The sequence below is a fragment of the Carex rostrata genome, chromosome 3 (genome assembly GCF_964058835.1).
Source record: "Carex rostrata chromosome 3, lpCarRost1.2, whole genome shotgun sequence".
Classification (NCBI taxonomy): Eukaryota; Viridiplantae; Streptophyta; class Magnoliopsida; order Poales; family Cyperaceae; genus Carex; species Carex rostrata.
In genome coordinates, this window is record NC_135920.1 from 11,155,925 (window position 1) to 11,175,896 (window position 19,972).

At 34.8% G+C, this 19,972-nt stretch overlaps 2 protein-coding genes across 3 annotated transcripts; both read right to left on the reverse strand.

Annotated features, from left to right (window-relative positions):
• Positions 1-2,232: 2,232 nt before the first annotated feature.
• Positions 2,233-7,765, reverse strand: LOC144551468 (catalase isozyme C). The gene is made up of 9 exons (XM_078299434.1): positions 7,414-7,765; positions 6,233-6,329; positions 5,536-5,813; positions 4,763-5,105; positions 3,852-4,285; positions 3,666-3,755; positions 3,324-3,391; positions 3,117-3,210; positions 2,233-2,547 (listed from the first exon to the last, which is right to left on the reverse strand). The coding sequence occupies exons 1-9, from the start codon at positions 7,426-7,428 to the stop codon at positions 2,488-2,490; spliced, it is 1,479 nt and encodes a 492-aa protein (XP_078155560.1). The 5' UTR covers positions 7,429-7,765; the 3' UTR covers positions 2,233-2,487.
• Positions 7,766-10,959: 3,194 nt separating this feature from the next.
• On the reverse strand, positions 10,960-17,360 carry LOC144551470 (ubiquitin domain-containing protein DSK2b-like). Of its 2 annotated transcripts, XM_078299435.1 has the most exons (8): positions 16,934-17,321; positions 14,716-15,453; positions 13,982-14,193; positions 13,455-13,568; positions 12,447-12,511; positions 12,309-12,337; positions 11,807-11,911; positions 10,960-11,376 (listed from the first exon to the last, which is right to left on the reverse strand). In XM_078299435.1, exons 1-8 carry the CDS (start codon positions 17,163-17,165, stop codon positions 11,228-11,230), a joined length of 1,644 nt encoding a protein of 547 aa, XP_078155561.1. In that variant the 5' UTR covers positions 17,166-17,321; the 3' UTR covers positions 10,960-11,227. The 2 variants fall into 2 exon arrangements, with proteins under 2 accessions (XP_078155561.1, XP_078155562.1); XM_078299436.1 differs by lacking the exon at positions 13,455-13,568 and having other exon boundaries at positions 16,934-17,360.
• Between the last annotated feature and the right edge of the window lie 2,612 nt (positions 17,361-19,972).

The following is a 19,972-nucleotide window of genomic DNA, read 5'->3' on the forward strand; positions in this document are numbered from 1 at the left end:
GTAGCGCAAATAGCGCGCTATGCAACATAAGCTCTCTTTTTTTCTTTTCAATTTATATGGGCTTTAAATAAATACTCAGATTGAATTTTAACCATGATTTTTTTTTGGCAATAGACGTACTAAGCTTTATATTAAACTATTAATTATTAAATGAGAGATCCATCAAACGAAATCAAATAAGAAAGCTACAACGAGCTATGCAATATGAGCTTTTTTTTTTCTTTTCGATTTATATGGGCCTTAAATATAGACTCATATTGGATTTTAACCCTGATTTTTTTTTTTTTTGCAATTGACGTACTAAGCTTTATATTAAACTATTAATTATTAAATGAGAGATCCATCAAACGAAATCAAATAAGGAAGCTACAGCGTGCTATGCAACATGAGTTTTTTTTTTCTTCTTTTCAATTTATATGGGCGTTAAATAAAGGCTCTGATTGAATATATTAAGATATTTCTTGAAGTAAGAAAATTATACTTACTATATGGTAGTTTGCACATTTTGAATAGATTAAGCTAGTTAATTATGTCATGATGTCTAGGTTATTTTGAAATTTAAATAGAAAAAAGATAGATTATGTCATGATGCTGAATATATTTTGAATAGAAAAAGATAGATAGTTTATGATATTAGTATTACTTTGGATATTTTGAGTCGCAATTTGGACTTTGTATTGGTTCAATATGAATATTATAATTTTTTAATCAATTCGATGTTATTTATTGTTCTATGAGACTTAGATAATGTTGATATTTAGTACAAATATATGATATAATTTTTACAAAAATAAAAAAACGCTATGTAGGATAGCTTTCGTTATAGCAACGCTATTCGCTATAGCTTTTCTTGTAGGCTTCCCGCTATGACCCGATAAATGCTATTTAGAACCTTGGTAAAAACTATTGATTACATTTTACTTGTCGGAATTTAAAATTATAATTAATTTTTACGATTGTGAATATTATCAAACTAATTTGTTATTACAAAATCCGCACCCATTGATTATTGATTACAACAATATTATCCAGAGAAGAAACCGGAAGTTCGGATAGTTGATACTACAGTCTACAGGCCAAAAAATTTGTTGGCGTGATAGTTGATACTAATTATATGGCACACTTTTAAAGTAATTAAAAAGATACTAATCATGCTAAGAATATTTGATGTACGACAAAGAATGCTACAAGTACTTTATAATTTATTTATATTTATATTGCATCTCCAACGAGACTAAGGTTAGAAATCTGGATCAGTTGTTTGTTTTTGTTGAACTATATCTGGTTCAACTGTCACACCTTGTTTCATTGAGAAGTTTTCTTTTGAATATTATTTTAGTGAAAAAACACTTCCTGCTTTAATTTCAGTTTTACCCTATTAACTAGAAGTTACAAATGAAAATGAATATTGCACTTTCTAGTGCAATAAAAAAATAGATTAAAGTTCTGAGTCAAAGTAACAGCTGCATCCAATAATAGAAATATATATATATATTATTATTTTCTAAGGCAGCAATCAAATATTTGAATTAAAATATTGGAAGTCAGCTTAACAAAAGACAAAAGTAATTACACGGAGCTTTTAAAAAGAATAGTTTTGCCTAATTCAGAGCAATTGATGGTTTCCAACAAGTCATTTTGACAATTCCTTTAACAGCTCTTTCTGCTGCTATCATTTTCATGCTATATTCTAATCAAAATATATACCTTATTATAGCCTATTTACCGCACAAGGGCATTCCGAGCTTATTCCCACAAAAAGTTATGCTTCCTCTTATTAAAGTTTACTACCTTTTATATATGAGATAAGACAGAATATATAAAAAAACCAGACTAAAAGAGTAGACATACGCCATGTAGAAAACAAAAAAATGTATAAAGCAAGAATATCATGAAGTTGACAAAATGCGACACTATATGTTGGTGTATTTTCTCTTCTATTGTTCGCTGAGAAATAATAATATTTGAGTACTCTGTAGCCTGCCTTCGGCCACTCTTTGTAGGATAAACTACTTGTATCGTATGAAGGATGGTTTTGAGACTTGATCACTTGATTTTTTTTTTTTTTTTCTTTTCTTTTTTGGGAAAAATAACTATGGATTTCGTTCTACTTATAACTATAGTTACTAACCTAATATGATTATCACGCTTTATGTTTTCAGCATCAATTATTGCATTTTAAACTAAATAGTAAAAACAATTTAAACTAATGTAGTTCATACCAAAACAATCTTTACTCAAAAACATGGGTTGCCGTATGGATATATTATTATTAATTTTAATAAAACTAATTAATATAATGCCAAAACAACATCCAGAGTCGGCATGTTGATAATCTTATTACAACATTATACCAAATACATGCGAATAAATTAAGCGTCTCGACCTTCAGTTAATGAACTCAGGTATCTTTGGTATAGCAGACATTTATAAAGTTCCATGCAAATAAATTGCATTTTTTCCTCCAGTTGCTTATGAAATAACACCTTACATGCTTGGCTTCACATTGAGATATGTAGCAAGCTTTTGTCCCAGAGACTTGTCGGCCTGTACGAAATAGAAAAAATAAAATTTGCATCAAAGAGGCTAAATGAGGAAAAACTCGTTGGTGCCAAGGATTTATATTTCTACTGTTATTTTTTATTTTTTATTTTTTGAGTGCTTGGTAGCGGCTACCAAGTTATTTCTACTGTTAACTACTTGCATCAATCATGAACAAATTGGTGCCAGTCCAGGAAGCAATTCTTATGATTTTTTTTTTCTTTTAGCAGTTTGGTCTCTCAAACTTCAATGTATAAGAACAAAAAATTTTAAAAGGAAAAAAAAAATAATTGTTTAATTTTTATCAGGACCAACATTACAAATCATTTGATGATCACTGCACAATCTGGTGCATAATGAAACTCATGTTGTTCGGACTTCAATAATAAAGAAATTCAGTGATTTAATACTTGGTTTCAACTATGAGTCTATGACTTGCTTATCTGATGTTCAATTTAGTCACTATATATATTTTTGCCAATCTGCTTAGAATTTTATATGACCCAATATGCGAGTAGGGCATTCTTTGCAACAACAATAATGAAAAGCGAGAAAGAATTAAGGCAATAACAAACCTGAGACCAGTAGGAGACCCAAATGGCGCGAATTTCATGGGTAACTCGGGGATCAGACAAGGATGCTACCCATCTCTTGATGAATCTCTCTTGCCTGTCAAAACACCCACCATTTAATAACAAGTCAAAGAAATGTGCATCTTTAATTAAGAAAACAACACTGTTTAACTTCGCTATAAATTTCAATGTTAAGAATAAGACAAATACCTTGCAGGATCCATAGAGCGGTAACGCTCCCCAGGCTGCTTGAAGTTGTTCTCCTTTTCAATCATTACCTGCATTTCACAAAAAGTTCATATTGTTTCAGTTTCTTAAATTTAATTGCAATTGCAAAAGAATAGATTGTTTTTCTTTATCTTTAAATAATATTGCATAATTTGCTGTGTGTTAGACTGAAATATATGTTCACGATTCTACTTAAATAACAGAAGGGAGGGAAAAATTGGAAATCCACTCATGTTATTAAAAATGTAACAATGTCTAACCAATGGCATGACCGAAACCGAAACATTAAAAAATCTCCCCATGAGAAGAAAAGAACACTCTTACCTTCTCACGACGGCCAGTCAAAACACGTGGAGGAATCGGGTACCTCTCAGCATGGCGGACGGGATCATACCTCGAGGGGAAGTAGTTCACCTAAAACCGATCAGAAAAGCCATTAAAAGTTGACCTACATTAATCAACAACAAAGCACACAACCAATAAAACAATAAAAAAAACATAATAATTTACCTCCTCGTCCCTGTGCATGAAGTTCATGAAACCCTCATGGTGATTGTTGTGGTGCGCACACTTGGGTGCGTTAGGAGGTAGCATGAGATAATTGGGGCCTAGCCGGTGCCTCTGGGTGTCAGAGTATGAGAAAATCCTGGTCTGCAACAGCTTGTCGTCAGAGTAGTAAATACCAGGGACCACAATCGAGGGGCAGAATGCAAGTTGCTCATTCTCAGCGAAGAAGTTGTCAATGTTTTTATTGAGCACCATGCGGCCAACTGGTTGGAGTGGGATGATGTCCTCAGGCCACGTCTTGGTCACATCAAGCGGGTCAAAGTCAAACTTGTCCTCGTAATCCGGGTCAATGGTCTGAATGAAAAGCTTCCACTCAGGGTAGTTACCGGCAGCAATGGAGTCTGTCAGGTCCTTGGTTGCATGGCTGTGGTTGGTACCTGGTGGATATAAATGGTGCAAAATGGTTAAATTGTTTTGCTTCTGCTGCAAAAGATGTAACTACTGATATGAAAAAGGGATGTCAATCATGCTCTAACACTGTCTCCTTGAATGGGCTTTAGCCCCAATAAAGCTTACAAGTGCATTATTTCTAGAAATACAAATGTTTTCAACTACCTATATATTTCTATAACAATTTTTCTACTTGGCAGCAATCCAGTAAAATGATTTGTATTGAATAATTTAAATTTTGAATACTTCAATTACATTTCACTTTACGCACATCTTGGAATAAAATGTAGATGTAACTGCCAAACAACTAGGTGCCAATAGCAACCAAAATTATGTATTTTTTAAAATGCACATTTTTGCTTCACACAAACCTGAACTAAACTCCATTTTTTTTTTAAAAAAACAAAATTCACATTTTGGCAAACACCTACCTACAAATTAGACTGATAGAATTAAAAACGTACCACCAACAATGACAGCCTCTTCATCCAACAAAGATTTGACGCCACAGGTTGGCCTCCAGTGGAACTTGACATAGTGAGCCTTGCCTTCTTTGCTGATGAGGGTGTAGGTGTTGACACCAGAGCCGTCCATGTGGCGATAATCGGCCGGGATGCCGATATCATCAAAGAGGAAGGTGAACATGTGGAGACTCTCAGGGTGGTGTGAGAAGAAGTCCAGGATGCGCCAGTCCTCCTGGATGTGTGTTCTCGGGTTTGGCTTTAGTGCGTGCACCATGTCAGGGAATTTCATGCCATCACGGACGAAAAATACTGGAAAGTTGTTGCCGACCAGGTCAAAGTTGCCCTGTAATCACAAGAAAGGGTTTGGTAAGAATGAGAAGGTTTCCTCCAAAGCTATTGACATCCTTCCATTACTCGGCACAAATAATACTTCGATTTTTGGATGTCTTAAAATCTTAAAAAAGATCACTAATCCAAGTTACCAGTTGGGTTTTTATTTTGCAATTATTTCCCGCTGGTATACAGTTCAGTGTTTAGAAACATTGACAAGCCAAAGCTTGCTAGTGAAAACCAGGTTAACTTTCTTTCTTTTTCCTATTACCCACTAATTTTTCAATTTCATAACTATTATAACCTGATGACTGATATGGAACAAAACAAAAAAAGTACATGTCAGGCTAGGCCAGCACAAACTTTCTAGAATCAGAGAATTATAATTTATGTTACAGTTCTAATCTAATTTAAGATATATAACAGCAAAAAAAAAGACAGACCTCTCTTGTGTAGAACTTTACAGCAAAGCCACGTGGGTCCCTCAAAGTTTCTGGGCTGCCACGTTCATGAATGACAGTGGAGAAACGCACAATTACTGGGGTCTGTACACCAGGTGCACGAAGAAAATCAGCACAGGTGAGGTGAGAGATGTCATGCGTGACCTCAAAGAAGCCCTTGGCACTGGCACCCCTAGCATGGACGACACGCTCAGGGATCCGTTCACGGTCAAACTGAGCGAGCTTTTCAACCAGGTGGTAATCCTCAAGTAGAATGGGACCTTCTCAATAATAAAAAATCTTATCAGAAAGTAAGTTTCAAGGTAAGGCCATTCTTAGAGGATCCTAAGTCAACTGCTGAGAAGAGGTATTTATGATTTATATCAATTATTTGCCCACTCAATAATGATTAAAGAATTTTGCTTCTGGGAATATACCCTTAAGGTGGTAAATGATGGTACAGACACAGTTCATGAGAATGCTCTATCATTATTCTGGGGTTGCATCAGTATAGGCAGAATCTGGATTATTAAGTACATAAATAAAGTTGGAAGAATGCTGTGACCAATTTGAAAATCGAAATTTCGGATGTGAACCATACAGTCATAATCCAAAGAAGTTGGAAGTATAAACACGCACACCATAAGATATAGAAATAATAATCACAAGTAAATCATGAAAGGGCTAATAGGAAAATCACCTCGGGAGCCGACGGTAAGAGAAGCATTGTTGTTCCAGACAGGAGCACCAGAATTGGTGGTCCAGAAAGGGGAGTTGAAAGCACTCGCCGGGCGGTACTGCACATAAAGATAACCCCATTAATAAAATTTATTATTATAATAAACAATGAAATGTCAGCACTCAGTGTTGACAACACGACACGCAATGATAATAGATTTACCATCTTATGAGCCAGTTTGATATGGCGTCAAGTGATCACCAACAGTTAAATAGATTAAAACTTTGCTTATGGACATGGATCAAGCACTATTTGCATAACTACCTGGTATAAAGTGTCTACCATCACATGTAGTAAATATTTATATATCTAGTCTTTATCAGGTATTGTCACTGATAAAATTTGCACCTCTAGAATAATTATTGCAGTAAGTGCTAAAATAAAGCTAAAGGTACGAGTTTTAATCGATTAATTTTCGTTCTTTCATCTTTTCTCTCCTCAATGAAGCCCCAATCAATCGACTCTTACAACTCAAATGTTAAAAAAAGAAAAAGCAATTTTTTTCTCTTCTGCTCCACATCCAATTGTTCCTTGAATAGTGTTATTTTTTTTCTTTCTTTTTCTGTGATGAACTATATTATCCTTGGTCCTAATTGTGAGTAATTGCCAGAATTGGTTTCCTCTTTCCTCAGACCACTAAAAAAGTCTAAAATAGATCCTTCAATCCATCTACATGTAAAGCTCCATGCCAACTATTGGCATTAAATTCTCTAAAATACTTAACAGCCTACATGGGTTAAGTACCAAAAGCAATTCTTTGCACAAATTCGAAATCAGACTACATACACCAAACTTAATTAAAGTAGGCATTCCAAAAACTCAATCAGAACAACACAATGGAAATTGGCAGATAGTGCTGCAAGAAATCAAACCACCTAAGAACGAAAGAGATTCACAAAAATAGTTAAACTAAGATTTAGAATTTCAGACTAGTAATTTTGCAATGCTCAATTTTTTTTTAATCATCGATTACAACACCCTCCAAGTCTACCTGGAATCACCAACCGGTACTATCACAAGTTTAAAATGAAAACGACTCCTGCGATCCTCAAATTAATGTAACTATTTTACCTCCGATTAATAAACATTTCAGAACTAAGCATAAAACATGGAACCCAACTACCCAAGCACAGATGCTATACCTTGTACGGATCCATGGCGAATCTTAGTTCTTCTCAGACTATGCTTCTCGTTTCTTTCAAAGGCTCGGCAATGGCTGCCCAGGCCTCTAACAATGTATGGTTCTCTCTCCTCGCCAAAAACACCTACGCGCCAATAACTTGTCGAGTTTTTGTGTGGGAATTGAGAATTTATAAAGAGGTGACTTATTTGTTTGTATCGAGTTTCGCTACAAAGAAATTAAGGGGCTTTATTAGCTATCGACCGACCATTATTGGTTCAAGATTCGTGTAAATCCTTGATCAATGGTTGGATCTATCGTAAACTGTATCCTGTTTTTTCGAGTTGTCAACAGTCAAGAAAACCTTGTATTGTTATCTGTGACCTTGTGGGGCCGAGATATCAGGATGAAGTTCTGGGTCAATACTCCGCTGATAATAACTAATCTCTTGCGGGCTGGAACTGTTCCACACAGCAACAAATGCAAACCAAGCCTATTCTGAAAGTGGGGTCCATATCACTGCGGATACTGGTCTACGTTAAATATTGTGAACCAGATTGATAGGAAATTCTTGTACAACGCTTTTTCCCTTGTTAAAATGTCATTTGCTATATAAGACGGTTAGCAATTCTTATCCACAGACCCTCAATTCTCAACTGTCCAGAAAAATTGGCTGTAATTGATGATAAACAAGAGAAAATTCCAGAAATTTATTGGTTTGCGTGAGAAGCACAATAATAATAGTACTGTGGTGGGAACAAAGAAGAAGGGAATATATGTTTTGAGATTCCTTTCACATTCGGCTGTGTAAACAAACGACCTCCATAGGCTTTTTTTGCGGCGCAAATAAATAGTCTGGACTTTGGATGTATCGGTACCAAATAAAATGCTTAGTGGTTCTGCTCTAAAATAAAATTAGTCAAATATTGTATGATAAATACAGGTTAAGAATTTGAATTTGTACTTTTGGTTCCGTAACTTGAAGATATGCTGGACCTAAGAGCATCTACATCCCTGAAACTCTTGGAGTTTCTAAATAACTGTTAACTAATTTTTAGAAACTTTATCTCTGAAAGTTTATAAACCCTCACATTCCTGAAACTCAAAATTAGAGTTTCTTAATTGCCACATCAGCAAATAAATTACAAGAGAAAATAATTTCAGCGAATTATTTGGCCACGTCAGAGTTTATAAACGGTTTCTTATTAAGAAACTTTGGAGCAAAGTTGCTAAATAAGAAACTCATCTGCATCCCTGAAACTGGTTTAGAAACCGCCACATCAGATTAGAAACTCAAAGAGTTTCAGGAATGTAGATGCTCTAAGCGCAATTGGTTCTTGATATAATACAACTAACATCAATTGGTACACTAAAATTATAAGAAAGAAAAAAATGATCCACCAGAGTATATTAATAATTGATTATTAAGCCTGATGATAGCAATTTCCAGATTTTGCTAAAGAAACTTAAAATTTTGAAAATTAGGATGTGGCAATCTGATCTTTTCTTCTTCTTGTTCCCATAATTTACGACCATAAAATTTTGACGACGTCAGACGGTCAGAGTATGAATGGAATGGCAACCTGATCTTTTTATCTTTCTATATTTGGGCTTTTCTATAACAGATCTTGCAAGTTGCAACCACTGGTCACTGATGGCGTGTCGCAGATTCATTCCTCCACGTGTCTATCTTCGGCTTGGAGCGCGTGCCTAACTTAATACGCTTGCTTAATCGAATTCGTATCTCTGAGGTATCTCATATTTTGCGTCACTTTTTTAAAATTTCAACCGTTCAAATACGTTCTGCACGAATCTCAAAATATCAAATAATACTGGCCCCGGCGCTATCCCCGAATAGGCACCGAACACGTCGGTCACGCAAAATATGAGATATCTCAGAGGATACGCACTCGCTCAATCGCCAGAGCGTTTTTTAAGTCCCGCATAAAGGGAAAAAAAACGATAAAAAGGAAACCCGGGAAGAGATCAGATCTCTTGCCCCTAGAGTCACTGCAGGGTGTGCAGGATGAGTCCGGTTACTGTTAAAGGGTTAAAGTTAACTGATTACTATTTACTAAGAGCCCACTCTTCAGTGACTCTAGGGGCAGAAATTTCCTACTTTCAGGGGGCAGACGATTCGGTCTCACCCGGGAAAGGGAGAGCGGGTTCGGGATAATACCACGAGATAGGCCCACAGACTGACAGACCCCAGTATTAATGGGTCGCGTGTGGCCTACGGGCTTTTAATATAAAAACAAAAGAAGAACAAGAAAAAAAGACAGGAAAATGTTTTTTGTGGTAATCCCCACCATATCTTATGGAATTGCATCCGGAACCACCAAAATGAGTCGATAATTCGTCGTGAGCTTCTTTGTGGTGTTTATAGGCTTTGGTATTTTGCTATGCCACAATAAAAAGAGCGCGCTTTCTGCTGGGGCCTCGTATCCAAAGACAACGCCTGAAAAATCCTGGTAAAGGCTCGTCCACAGATTTAGACTTCTTACTAACGAGTAATGAAGCTCGTCTCCTGATTGACACTTCTCGTTACGAGTATATTTCAGCGACCAACTTTAAAAGAACATTAAAGTTCCCAATTTCAAAATAAAATTGAACTGAAATCATCATTGGGAGGGGCTGGCGTGTTATTAGTTTTATAGCTACTTGCTGAGCTATCCTCTCGGAAACTTATAATATAGGCTTCCAACGACAAATTCATAGCAATGAAGCCAATCTACTTCAAAGTGATACTTTTACATAAAACATTTATAAATTTATGTAGTATAAAATTAAGTAATCAAATAATGATGAAAAATAGATGCATTAAAATTAATTCATAAACCTTCATTTTTATACCGCTTAACTTTGTACAAAATGAGTTTGAAAATTTGTAAACTTTACATGTAAAGATATCACTCGCGAAGTAGATTAATTTTAACAATTTAAATTCATCATCTGAAACCTATTTGATGGACGTTTAAGGTGATAGCACAGCTTGTTGCTATGAACTCATCATCATTTGTAAAATGAATAGTCCCCACTTGCAAGATGCATCAAAAACATTTTTGACTAATTTTTAAGAAAGTGTATAGGAAAATGTTCGTTCTAAATTAGTGTTTAACAATTCATGTATCATAAAATTGCCATGTATATATATAAGATACTCCAATAATTTAAAAATTCAAAATAACAAGTGTTTGTTTTGATTCAAACAAAAATTCATCACAATAAGCTAAATATGCATTTTATCTTAAAAAATAAGTTAAGAATTAATTTTTAAACTGAAATAGCTAAACATACATCGTTCAATAATGATAATGCAACAGTTAAGTACGAACATTTAAGTGGTCAGAATAAAAGATTATGTCTCATAAGCAAAATATTAACAAGCCAAAACCTTAACACCTCTTATAAATTACAAGCAGGGGGGCTGCTTGTGATAGTTTTTTGATTCCCAATGATTCAAACAAATTAAACAATTTAGGATTTGATGATTACAAAAATCAATATGGCTTGCAATTTCTGAGGTTGGCACATCAGAAGCATAAAAGCAGGGATGCACACTTATACAGAAACAAAAAATAAAAGGCTTTAAATATGTGTATGTACAACGATCCAAAGCAGAAAAATACAGGTGATCTAAAACAGAAAGCCGACTTCAATGTCCTTAAATCAACCAACCAACCCTCTATTTATTTCCATCTTAAAACAGGAACCTTAATCTTTTTGTCATTAAATCTCATGAGCTATTTTAAAAAAAGGTAGCACAGATCAAAGGATACAATAACAGGGGTAATTAAACAACTAGTACTCATATATGTATCAAGCAACTACGATACCTAAAGACCGAAATTACCCAGAAGTCTTTCGACCGCTGCGTGTACGTTTCCAGATGTGGCTATCAATGCACGAATATTCTCTTGTGTGTCTATGAAACCCATTTCCTGCAACTGTGTGAGCTGAGTTGCATACAATTCTTCTGGGGGCACTGAAAAATAAGAAGAAGAAGAAAACATAAACCTAATTAACAGGGATCTTTAGTATTCAGTTTAAAAGGCAGCACCCTCATACTAGGGTGTGCTCTCAATTTTAACCAATGAACCAATCAATTGAGAAATTGAACTCCAAAATTGACCCATTTATCCTCAATAATACAAGTGAACTCATAGTAAATTGGTTTGAAGACATTTAAAAAAGGAAAACGGGAGTCCTTCGTACCAAAGAAACAGAGAGTAACAGGTCTTCCAATGAAAAAAGAGTGCCCGGACTTGGGCTTCAATTTTCATCAATCTTGACCCCAATTTGACTTAGTGGCTCATGCACAGTCCAGTATTAACTGGAGACTTTCAGGTACTTAACAACCACTGCTGATACAGTGCAGATTCTAAGGAGAGGGAAAAGGATCAGAAAACACTTACCATTAGACTGATTAGCTGGAGCACTGAAACCACCTGCACCAAGTCCACCAAAGAGGTTCCTCAAAAGCTCTAGATTAGCACTGCCCCCAAGTCCAGCTCCTGGGACTTTTTTTACCACAACAAATGTATGCATTGAAAAACTATTTTTAGTAAATTATGATAATTTGTTTCTTCACTGTCAATATAAGACATACTCTGCTCAGGAAATTAGTTCTCTTTCATTAGCCTCGTTTTGGTACCCCCGTTGTAATATCCTAATGATATTATAATTATACCAACTCTAGATGGTTAAAACTTATAACTATATGTGACCCCGCGAAAATAAAAAAGATAAAGACTGTTTTATAACTTTCAATGGCCTATTGACAGAAGCAATGACTACGAATTAACTGTTTTACAATCATGGTATAGCAATCAAACAAGCTAAGCATGGGCAAACAAAACCATGTTCAATATATTTCTATGTTATTGGAGTATGAACATAAAGGACTAAAATGTGTACCTGCACCACTATCAGTCTGGTTTTGTTCCCTGGAAGATAAATAGTAACAACAATAATAAGATTGATCATAAAAAATAATAATAATAATAATAATAATAATAATAATAATAAAGAATCTGTGTAGGGAACAATACTCACTGGCCTGCTTGCGGCCGACCTAACTGTGCAAGCCCTTGGAGAGACTGTTGCAAGCTCAGTATTTGCTGAAAGAAAAAAAAGAAAAAAAAAACATCAATGAGCATTACATAAAGATCTGGGTACAAAAATGCAGGATAATTTAAAATTAGGCCCATAGCATGTCATACTCGCCATGACCCCCCGCATTTCTCATATTTGTATCTCACCAACATTTTCGGGATTACATGCAAATAATACTTTATAATTGGAGTAATGTATCTAACACAGCATTTTTGGGACTACATGCAAACAACACCTTACAGTCATGCGTAGATTATCGACTACTACTCTATTATAAGAGCACTTTTCTTTTATCTTGAAGTGAACACAAATTGAACTATATCAAGCAAATAACAGATTCAAATCTACAGCCCTAACTTGATGGAACAATCTAAAATCCTCAAGCATCTTTTCTTACTTACTAAACATCAGAAAAAAAATCAACAAATGGTCATTTATCAACTCAATTAGCCTGTTTTATAACTACAAAGTATATGTCATTCATAAATATAAGAAATGTTGGGAATTATTTATAAAAAGGGTTCAAGTGACTCTACTTTTCATGCCTACATCACATGCCTACATTTTTAGAACTTTTAACTCAAAATATAAAATTCAAATGTCAAAAATAAAACTATTAGATATGATCTATATCATTTTCTCTATGCACGCGTAAAAGATTATGACACTTTTGACTTTTGTTTTTATTGGTATCAAGAGTTTGCAAAAATACACAGATGTGGATAATTTCTGGACGTTGATGCATATAATAGCAAACCGAAAGTGATAATTTTTTATACGCATGTAGAGAAAATAATACAGATCCCATCTGACGGTTTATTTCGACATATAAATTTTAGAATTTTTGTTTTTAAATAATTTGAAAAGTGAGAGGCATGATGGGGGCACAAAAAAAGAAGGCATTTGAACCCTCCTCATTTGCAAAAAGTACATAATATATAAACATGCCTGCATGGTTTCAGGAGACATTAGCTGGCGAATGAAGTCAGGGTTCTGAATCATGTCCCTCAATTGAGGGTTTGTATCCAACAAGCTACGTAAAGTGGGATTGAAGCCAAGCAACTAGCAAAACAAGTAAAATGCAGTTAAGGACAAATGCTAAGCATTAATCACAACGACGACTAGAAGATCTATATTTCTTGATTTCTTAACAAAAAGTCTATTATGATGAATCTAATTTGCCGTGGGTAATTCTCCTTTAAAGAGAAGGTGGGAGTACCAGAATTGTGTAGCACTTATTCCCAGTTTAGTTTGTCCTGCATAATTTTATATTTTCCTTTGTTGCTTATTGCTTGAGTGAGGAGATTTATGAGCTCAATCAAGGTTTAAACACATTAACCAACTTGCAAGCGCTGGCTGAAAAGCTAATTCAGAACTAGATTCCAGGATAATGGACTTCCATGGAAAAAAAATTGGTATATCCAGTGCTCTCAGCGTCAATGCTTCAAAATGCAAAACAGGAGTACAAAATTTACCTGATTGAAAGTCTGAGGATCGGACATCATGTTTTGCATCATCTGCATCATGGCCGGATTTTGCAGGAGTTGATTGAAATGTGAGGGATCAGGCATGCCCCCACCAAGCAAGCTTGTCAGATCAGGCATTCCAGCCCCACCTAACCCACCAGCTGGTGTGCCTCGAGTTTCACTACCTGTAGTTGACCTCGTACCTGCTTGTGCCGCTCCAGCTATTACAAATGCAGATTTATAGTGATCAGGCCAAGTATCAACCATGTAACCATACCAGAACTCCACACTTGTAGATGATATGAACAGTTAAATATCAGGCTGGCTGGGTCAAGTAATCAAGCAATGATTACTAACCATATTTAGGTGAATCTGGGGAGTACCAAAAAAGAAAAGAACCTGGAGGAGTATGTTTCACAAATACAAGATATCAGCTCAGAAATGAGAATTGGTGTGACCAGTACAGGATACACAGAAATGAGAATTGGTAAACAATTGAACCGCTCATAACTTCAGGTTAAGTATTGTTTGAAAGTCCTTCAGTTATACACACATGATCAGTTGTCACCAAACTTTTCTTGAAGCATCTTCCCTTTTTATCTTATGTATACTTGGCGTTCACTAGCTATATGCTTATTAAAGTTCCTCTTTTTGACTAACATATCCAGTTCATTATAAATGTCTCGTTCATTCAAATTCTACAGTAGAAAAGGAAAAATATATTTTCAGATATACAAACTTACTATTTGTGCTCCAAGGATTGGGAAGTGGATTGGTATTGGGGGCAGGAGAAGCACTAGCAGGATTAGAACCAGTACTTGCCGTGTTAGGGGCCTGATTTGTCCCTGCACGGTTTCCAGCTTGGTTACCAAAAAGCGACGCAAATGGGTTAGCACCAGTATCTGCATCTCCACCCATTGTAGTGGCATTCAAAAATGGCTCCTGAACTGTCTCATACATCCTCCTTAGCATGTTAAAACCTTCAGGAGATGACTCGATGTTACTCATGGCCCGATCAGTGTTTCGCATCATTTCTCTCATCAGCTCTGGGTTTCGTGCAGCCTCCAGAGTCTGTCGAAGTATACTGGGGTCATTTAAAATGTGGGCCAGGTCAGGGTTGCGGTCAATAATGTCCCGCATTTGAGGGTTGTTCATGATGATATTGCGCATTAAATCAGGGTTGTTCATTAGTGATTGTATGGCAGGGGTGTTCATGATGTCACGCATCATGCCAGGGTTTTGGCTCAGCTGCTGCTGCATCATGTCAAGGTCGGGTAGGCCACCGAAGAGGCCGGAGTTGTTTGAGCCTTGACTGTTTAGACCAAGTCCAGGAAATAGGAAGCCCCCCGTGCCAGCTGCTGGTGAGGATCCACTATTAGGTGCCTGTGTTGCAGCTCCCTGGTTGGCTGTCGTTGTGGTATTAGGTGAGTTCATTGGAGGTGAAGCTCGGACTAGGTGGATTGTGTGATCTGCCTCCACACCTGATCAATATCACAAAAAAATGACTATTTGTTAAAAAAAGAAAAGAGAGAAGCATATAAAAACTATCAGGACAATTTGTTCTTAATTAGGAAATGTCAGGAACTAGAAATAGATCTTTTCACATAAGCTACACGTTAAGTTGGACATAAGAAAGTATTTTACTGATATCTCTCCAGTTAACAACATCGGTGAAACTCCAATTGATTATCAGCTATAACTATGCAAAGAAGTCGTCCATACCTAAATCCAATTGTAATTAAATGAAAGTGCAGTTCTGTTTAAAAAGTATGACATGTTGGGCAAAGACTCTGTAACCCTCTTAATTCTATACTAACCATTATCTACCTCTGGAAGATTTAAATATATATATTGAGAACATTTTATTTTAAACAAAAAAAACAGGTTCACGTGGCTCATCCCACGAAAGCAGTAATGGGTCACGGATAGTTTCCTTGGTCGTACCCCAGCTTGTCTGGTGCCCACTGGCCAGGGAAAAATTATAACCTCTGTGCTTAATATGTAAAGTTTTATATCCAGAATAAATTTCAAAATAGAGACAGAAAAGGCTATATTATTGCCCAACAACACGCGTGACTATGCAAAAAAGTTCTTACGGTATGAATCAATACAAATTGTTATAGAAATATTAAAAGTATGTTCACATTTTATTAACAAGAGAAAAATTCCTTGCTTGTAAGAAAGATCTAATGATAGAAAGTTACTACCCAATACTTGTTTTACAATATGCAACTCTCTAGCCTCCAAGCCTTGCTTGAAAACTACAGAATACCTTTGATAACTAATAAAATGAAATTACATCCCTGAGAAAAGGACCAGCAACAAATAAGGGCTGACAAAAATTAGTTTTACCTAACATTTATCTTTGTTGGTTTCTTTTCCTCTCAGAAGTGTGGTTAAACATTTCATATAACACCTTAGTATAGGAGAAATAATTTAAGAAATCTAAACAGCAAGTATAGTGACACAAAATGTGGTTTATAATGTTAAGTATATCATAACCATACATCATCTTCTAAATTACTAGTTCCGACCTTCACCCTGTCTCATGTGTCGTATACTCTCTTACTCCAATCCCAACTCCTATCTATCTTATACACAACAATCTCTTTTTATTATGCATGATTACTTTGTGTTTGTTAAATAAGGTAATGCAAGATAACAAACTTAATTGTAATAACTTGAATAATTGCCATCTAGTTATAAATTGCATCTTCCCATTGCATCGTGCAGGAACTGGACTACTGAGATAAAAGGTAATACACTTTTTGTCCAAAAATTACCATAAGATATATACAAAGAAAACTACAGATCAGAAACGGATCTGCTCCAAAACGATGTAATTTTGTAAAAGTTCAAACAAAACTACCATAACATATTCAACAGAATTCTCAGCATCCTAATCGAATCTAAAGCAATTTAATTAGTTGAAAAGAAAAATTACAAATATATAAAGTGTACCATAGCTAGAGAGAGTCTGTTCGTCCTTCAAAATCCGACCCTTGTAGATCAGCCTCTGCTGCTCAGCCGGTACGTCACAGCTGGTTGCGACGGTAGTCTTAAAAACCCTAACCGTCGCATCAAGCCCCGTCTGTACGGAGAATTTGTTCCCATTCGAACACCTTATGTGTACGGTCGCTACGGCAGCAGGTGCACCGCTTTCGTCGCCGGAATCTCCTTCGCCTCCGCCCATGGAGATATCGGACTGAAAACCCTAACCCTAGGTTGTACGGATCGGGCTCAGAAAGGGGCAGTGAGTTCGGATTTGCGACAAAGGAAAAGGGCAAGGAAAGAATAGAATACCTTTGCTCGCAAGAAATGAGAAATAGGATATTGGTACAAGAAATGTTTTCAGGTTAACCTTGTGTATTGTTGTATTTAAATAGAAGTCCGATTCTCATCCTCCAATTAATCCACATGGACGTGGTCCAATGGTTTTAGAAAACATTTATTATGAGAAGTCAAATCTATAAACTGAAAAATCTTAGTTATACAAAATTATCATATTAAAATCATTCGACATAACTAGAAGCGGAGTCAGATTTTCAAACTATGTAGTCAAACACATAATGAAAAATAATTATATAAAATTGTTTTATAGAGAATAGGAGTCAATTTTACAATACTATAACATTATACTCTAAATCATATAGATAATTATACCTCAAGATAAAATTTTCAAAAAAAAAGATGGGGCTCAGTTGACTCCAATTCTCTTCACTTGAGTCTGCCTCTGTCCAGAACTGTAATTAACGTAAAAGAAAGTATTCAATACAAAATCGTAGTTATGATAATTATAGAGTGAGGTTGTAGTACCATACAGAGCATATATCGATTATTACTATAAATCGATATATTTATTTACAAAGTTCAAATAACCGATATAAATCATTCAACGTGATCTCTATGTAAAAATGTATATGTAGATCAAATTTTCACATTTTTTTTGCAATTTTTTTCTATTTTGTTTATTAAATAGGTAGAAAATCACTTTAACTAAATATTCTACCTGTATAGAGAAATAGTAAAAGAAAATTATAGTATAAAGAAGCCTGATAATTGTACCCCAAACAAAATCTCCGAGCGTATCCCCTAAGTAGTTTAAGTGTTTAACAGAAAAAACTTCCAATATTATCTAACTTCCATTTTCAGCGCTAATATCAAAACATTTAAAGCTCTGTTTACATTTTACAATGCTACTCACAAGCATTTAACACATATGTCTGCAAGCATTAGAATTATAAATCTATATAGTTTTAACTCCTAACTATTTTCAAGCCAAAAAACAAAAAGATTATTTTCATCCACTTTTTTTTTATTTTTTCTCCCATTATTCTCATTCATTTTCTCGACGATCTGTGATGAATTTTGTGAATCTAAAAATATGAACGTTTTTTATCCGATTTTCTCTTTTAAATGAGATCCATGAATAATAACTTTCAAGTTACATTTGTGTTGTAATTTTTTTTACCACTTTAAATCTTTGTGACTTTCAGTTTTTTTTTTATTTTGCTTCAAAATAATTTAAATCTCTGTTCACAAGCATATAAACCTCATTAATAACACTTTAAATCTCTAGAATAAAGCATATAAATCTCATGTACAAAGAATTAAAACCTCAACAATAACATTTTAAAACATATAAACTTCAACAATAACACTGCATTTACAAAGCATGTAAACCTCATGTACAAAGAATTAAAACCTCAACAATAACATTTTAAAACATATAAACTTCAACAATAACACTGCATTTACAAAGCATGTAAACCTCATGTACAAAGAATTAAAACCTCAACAATAACATTTCAAAGCATGTAAACCTCAACAATAACACTGCATTTACAAAGCATATAAACCTCATGTACAAAGCCTTGAAAATTTTAATGGTCGTAGACTGAGATTTAAAAACTTGAAAATTTAAAGTGCTCATGAGTTTTACTTTAAAAAAAAAACAAATGACTTTAAAATTACTCAAAAGTATTTTTTCATGGATCTTATTTGAAAGGTAAAATCGAATAGAAAACATTCGTATTTTTATATTCGTAAAATTCATCACGGGTCATCGGAAAAATAAATTATAATAATCAGAGAAAAAATAAAAAAGAGTGGGTGAAAGAAATATTTTCGTTTTTGGCTTGAAGACAAAAGTAGTTAGGAGTTAAAACTATGCAAATTAAGAATTTTAATGCTTTCAGACAAAGGTTTACATGCTTACGAGTAGCATTGTAAAATGTTATAAACATAGTTTTAAATGTTTTGATATTAGCGTTGGAAATGAAAGTTATATAACATTGAAAGTTTTTTCTGTTAAACTACTTGGGGGACGCGCTCGGATATGATGGCTCGGGGTACCAAAACATTTCTCTAGTATAAAAGTTAGTTTGTAGGTATATTTTCACGTGGAGATCATGATGAACGTTTCATAGATTATTTGAATTTTAAAAATAAAGATATCGGTTCATAACACAGATTAATTCACACTATACATAGTATCATAGCCTCAATCAATCAATAATATAAAAAAATACTAGTCATGGGAAATCAGTTGACTGGTACCCGTACCAGAATGAGGGCATTGTTCAGTACTGAAAAAAATGGCACACTGTATTATTGTTTATTGGGGCTACCAAATACCGATTAGGTTTAAGCTGTGGAAAGACCGTAAAACAAAATTTTTTACTTCTAACTCAAGCCGTGGATTAAAAGGATGTGTCGGAAATACCACTGAGACTGTCCATCCCCAGTCTTTCATTGCAAGGACCTTTTAATCCTTTACAGATCTACTTCACGATTGATTTTTAAAACTTTAATATACTTATCAATTAAATAGATTAATATAACATTTATACCTCATTTCCAAATTTCAATTGGAATGCAGCCGACCGAGAAAAACGAATCTGGGGAACTGCTTGCCTCGGAGTATCAGACGTCTGATACCTCTATCGGTTATCAACCAGAACTAACCAGATAGTAATTTATTTCTTTTGTCAGAAATAC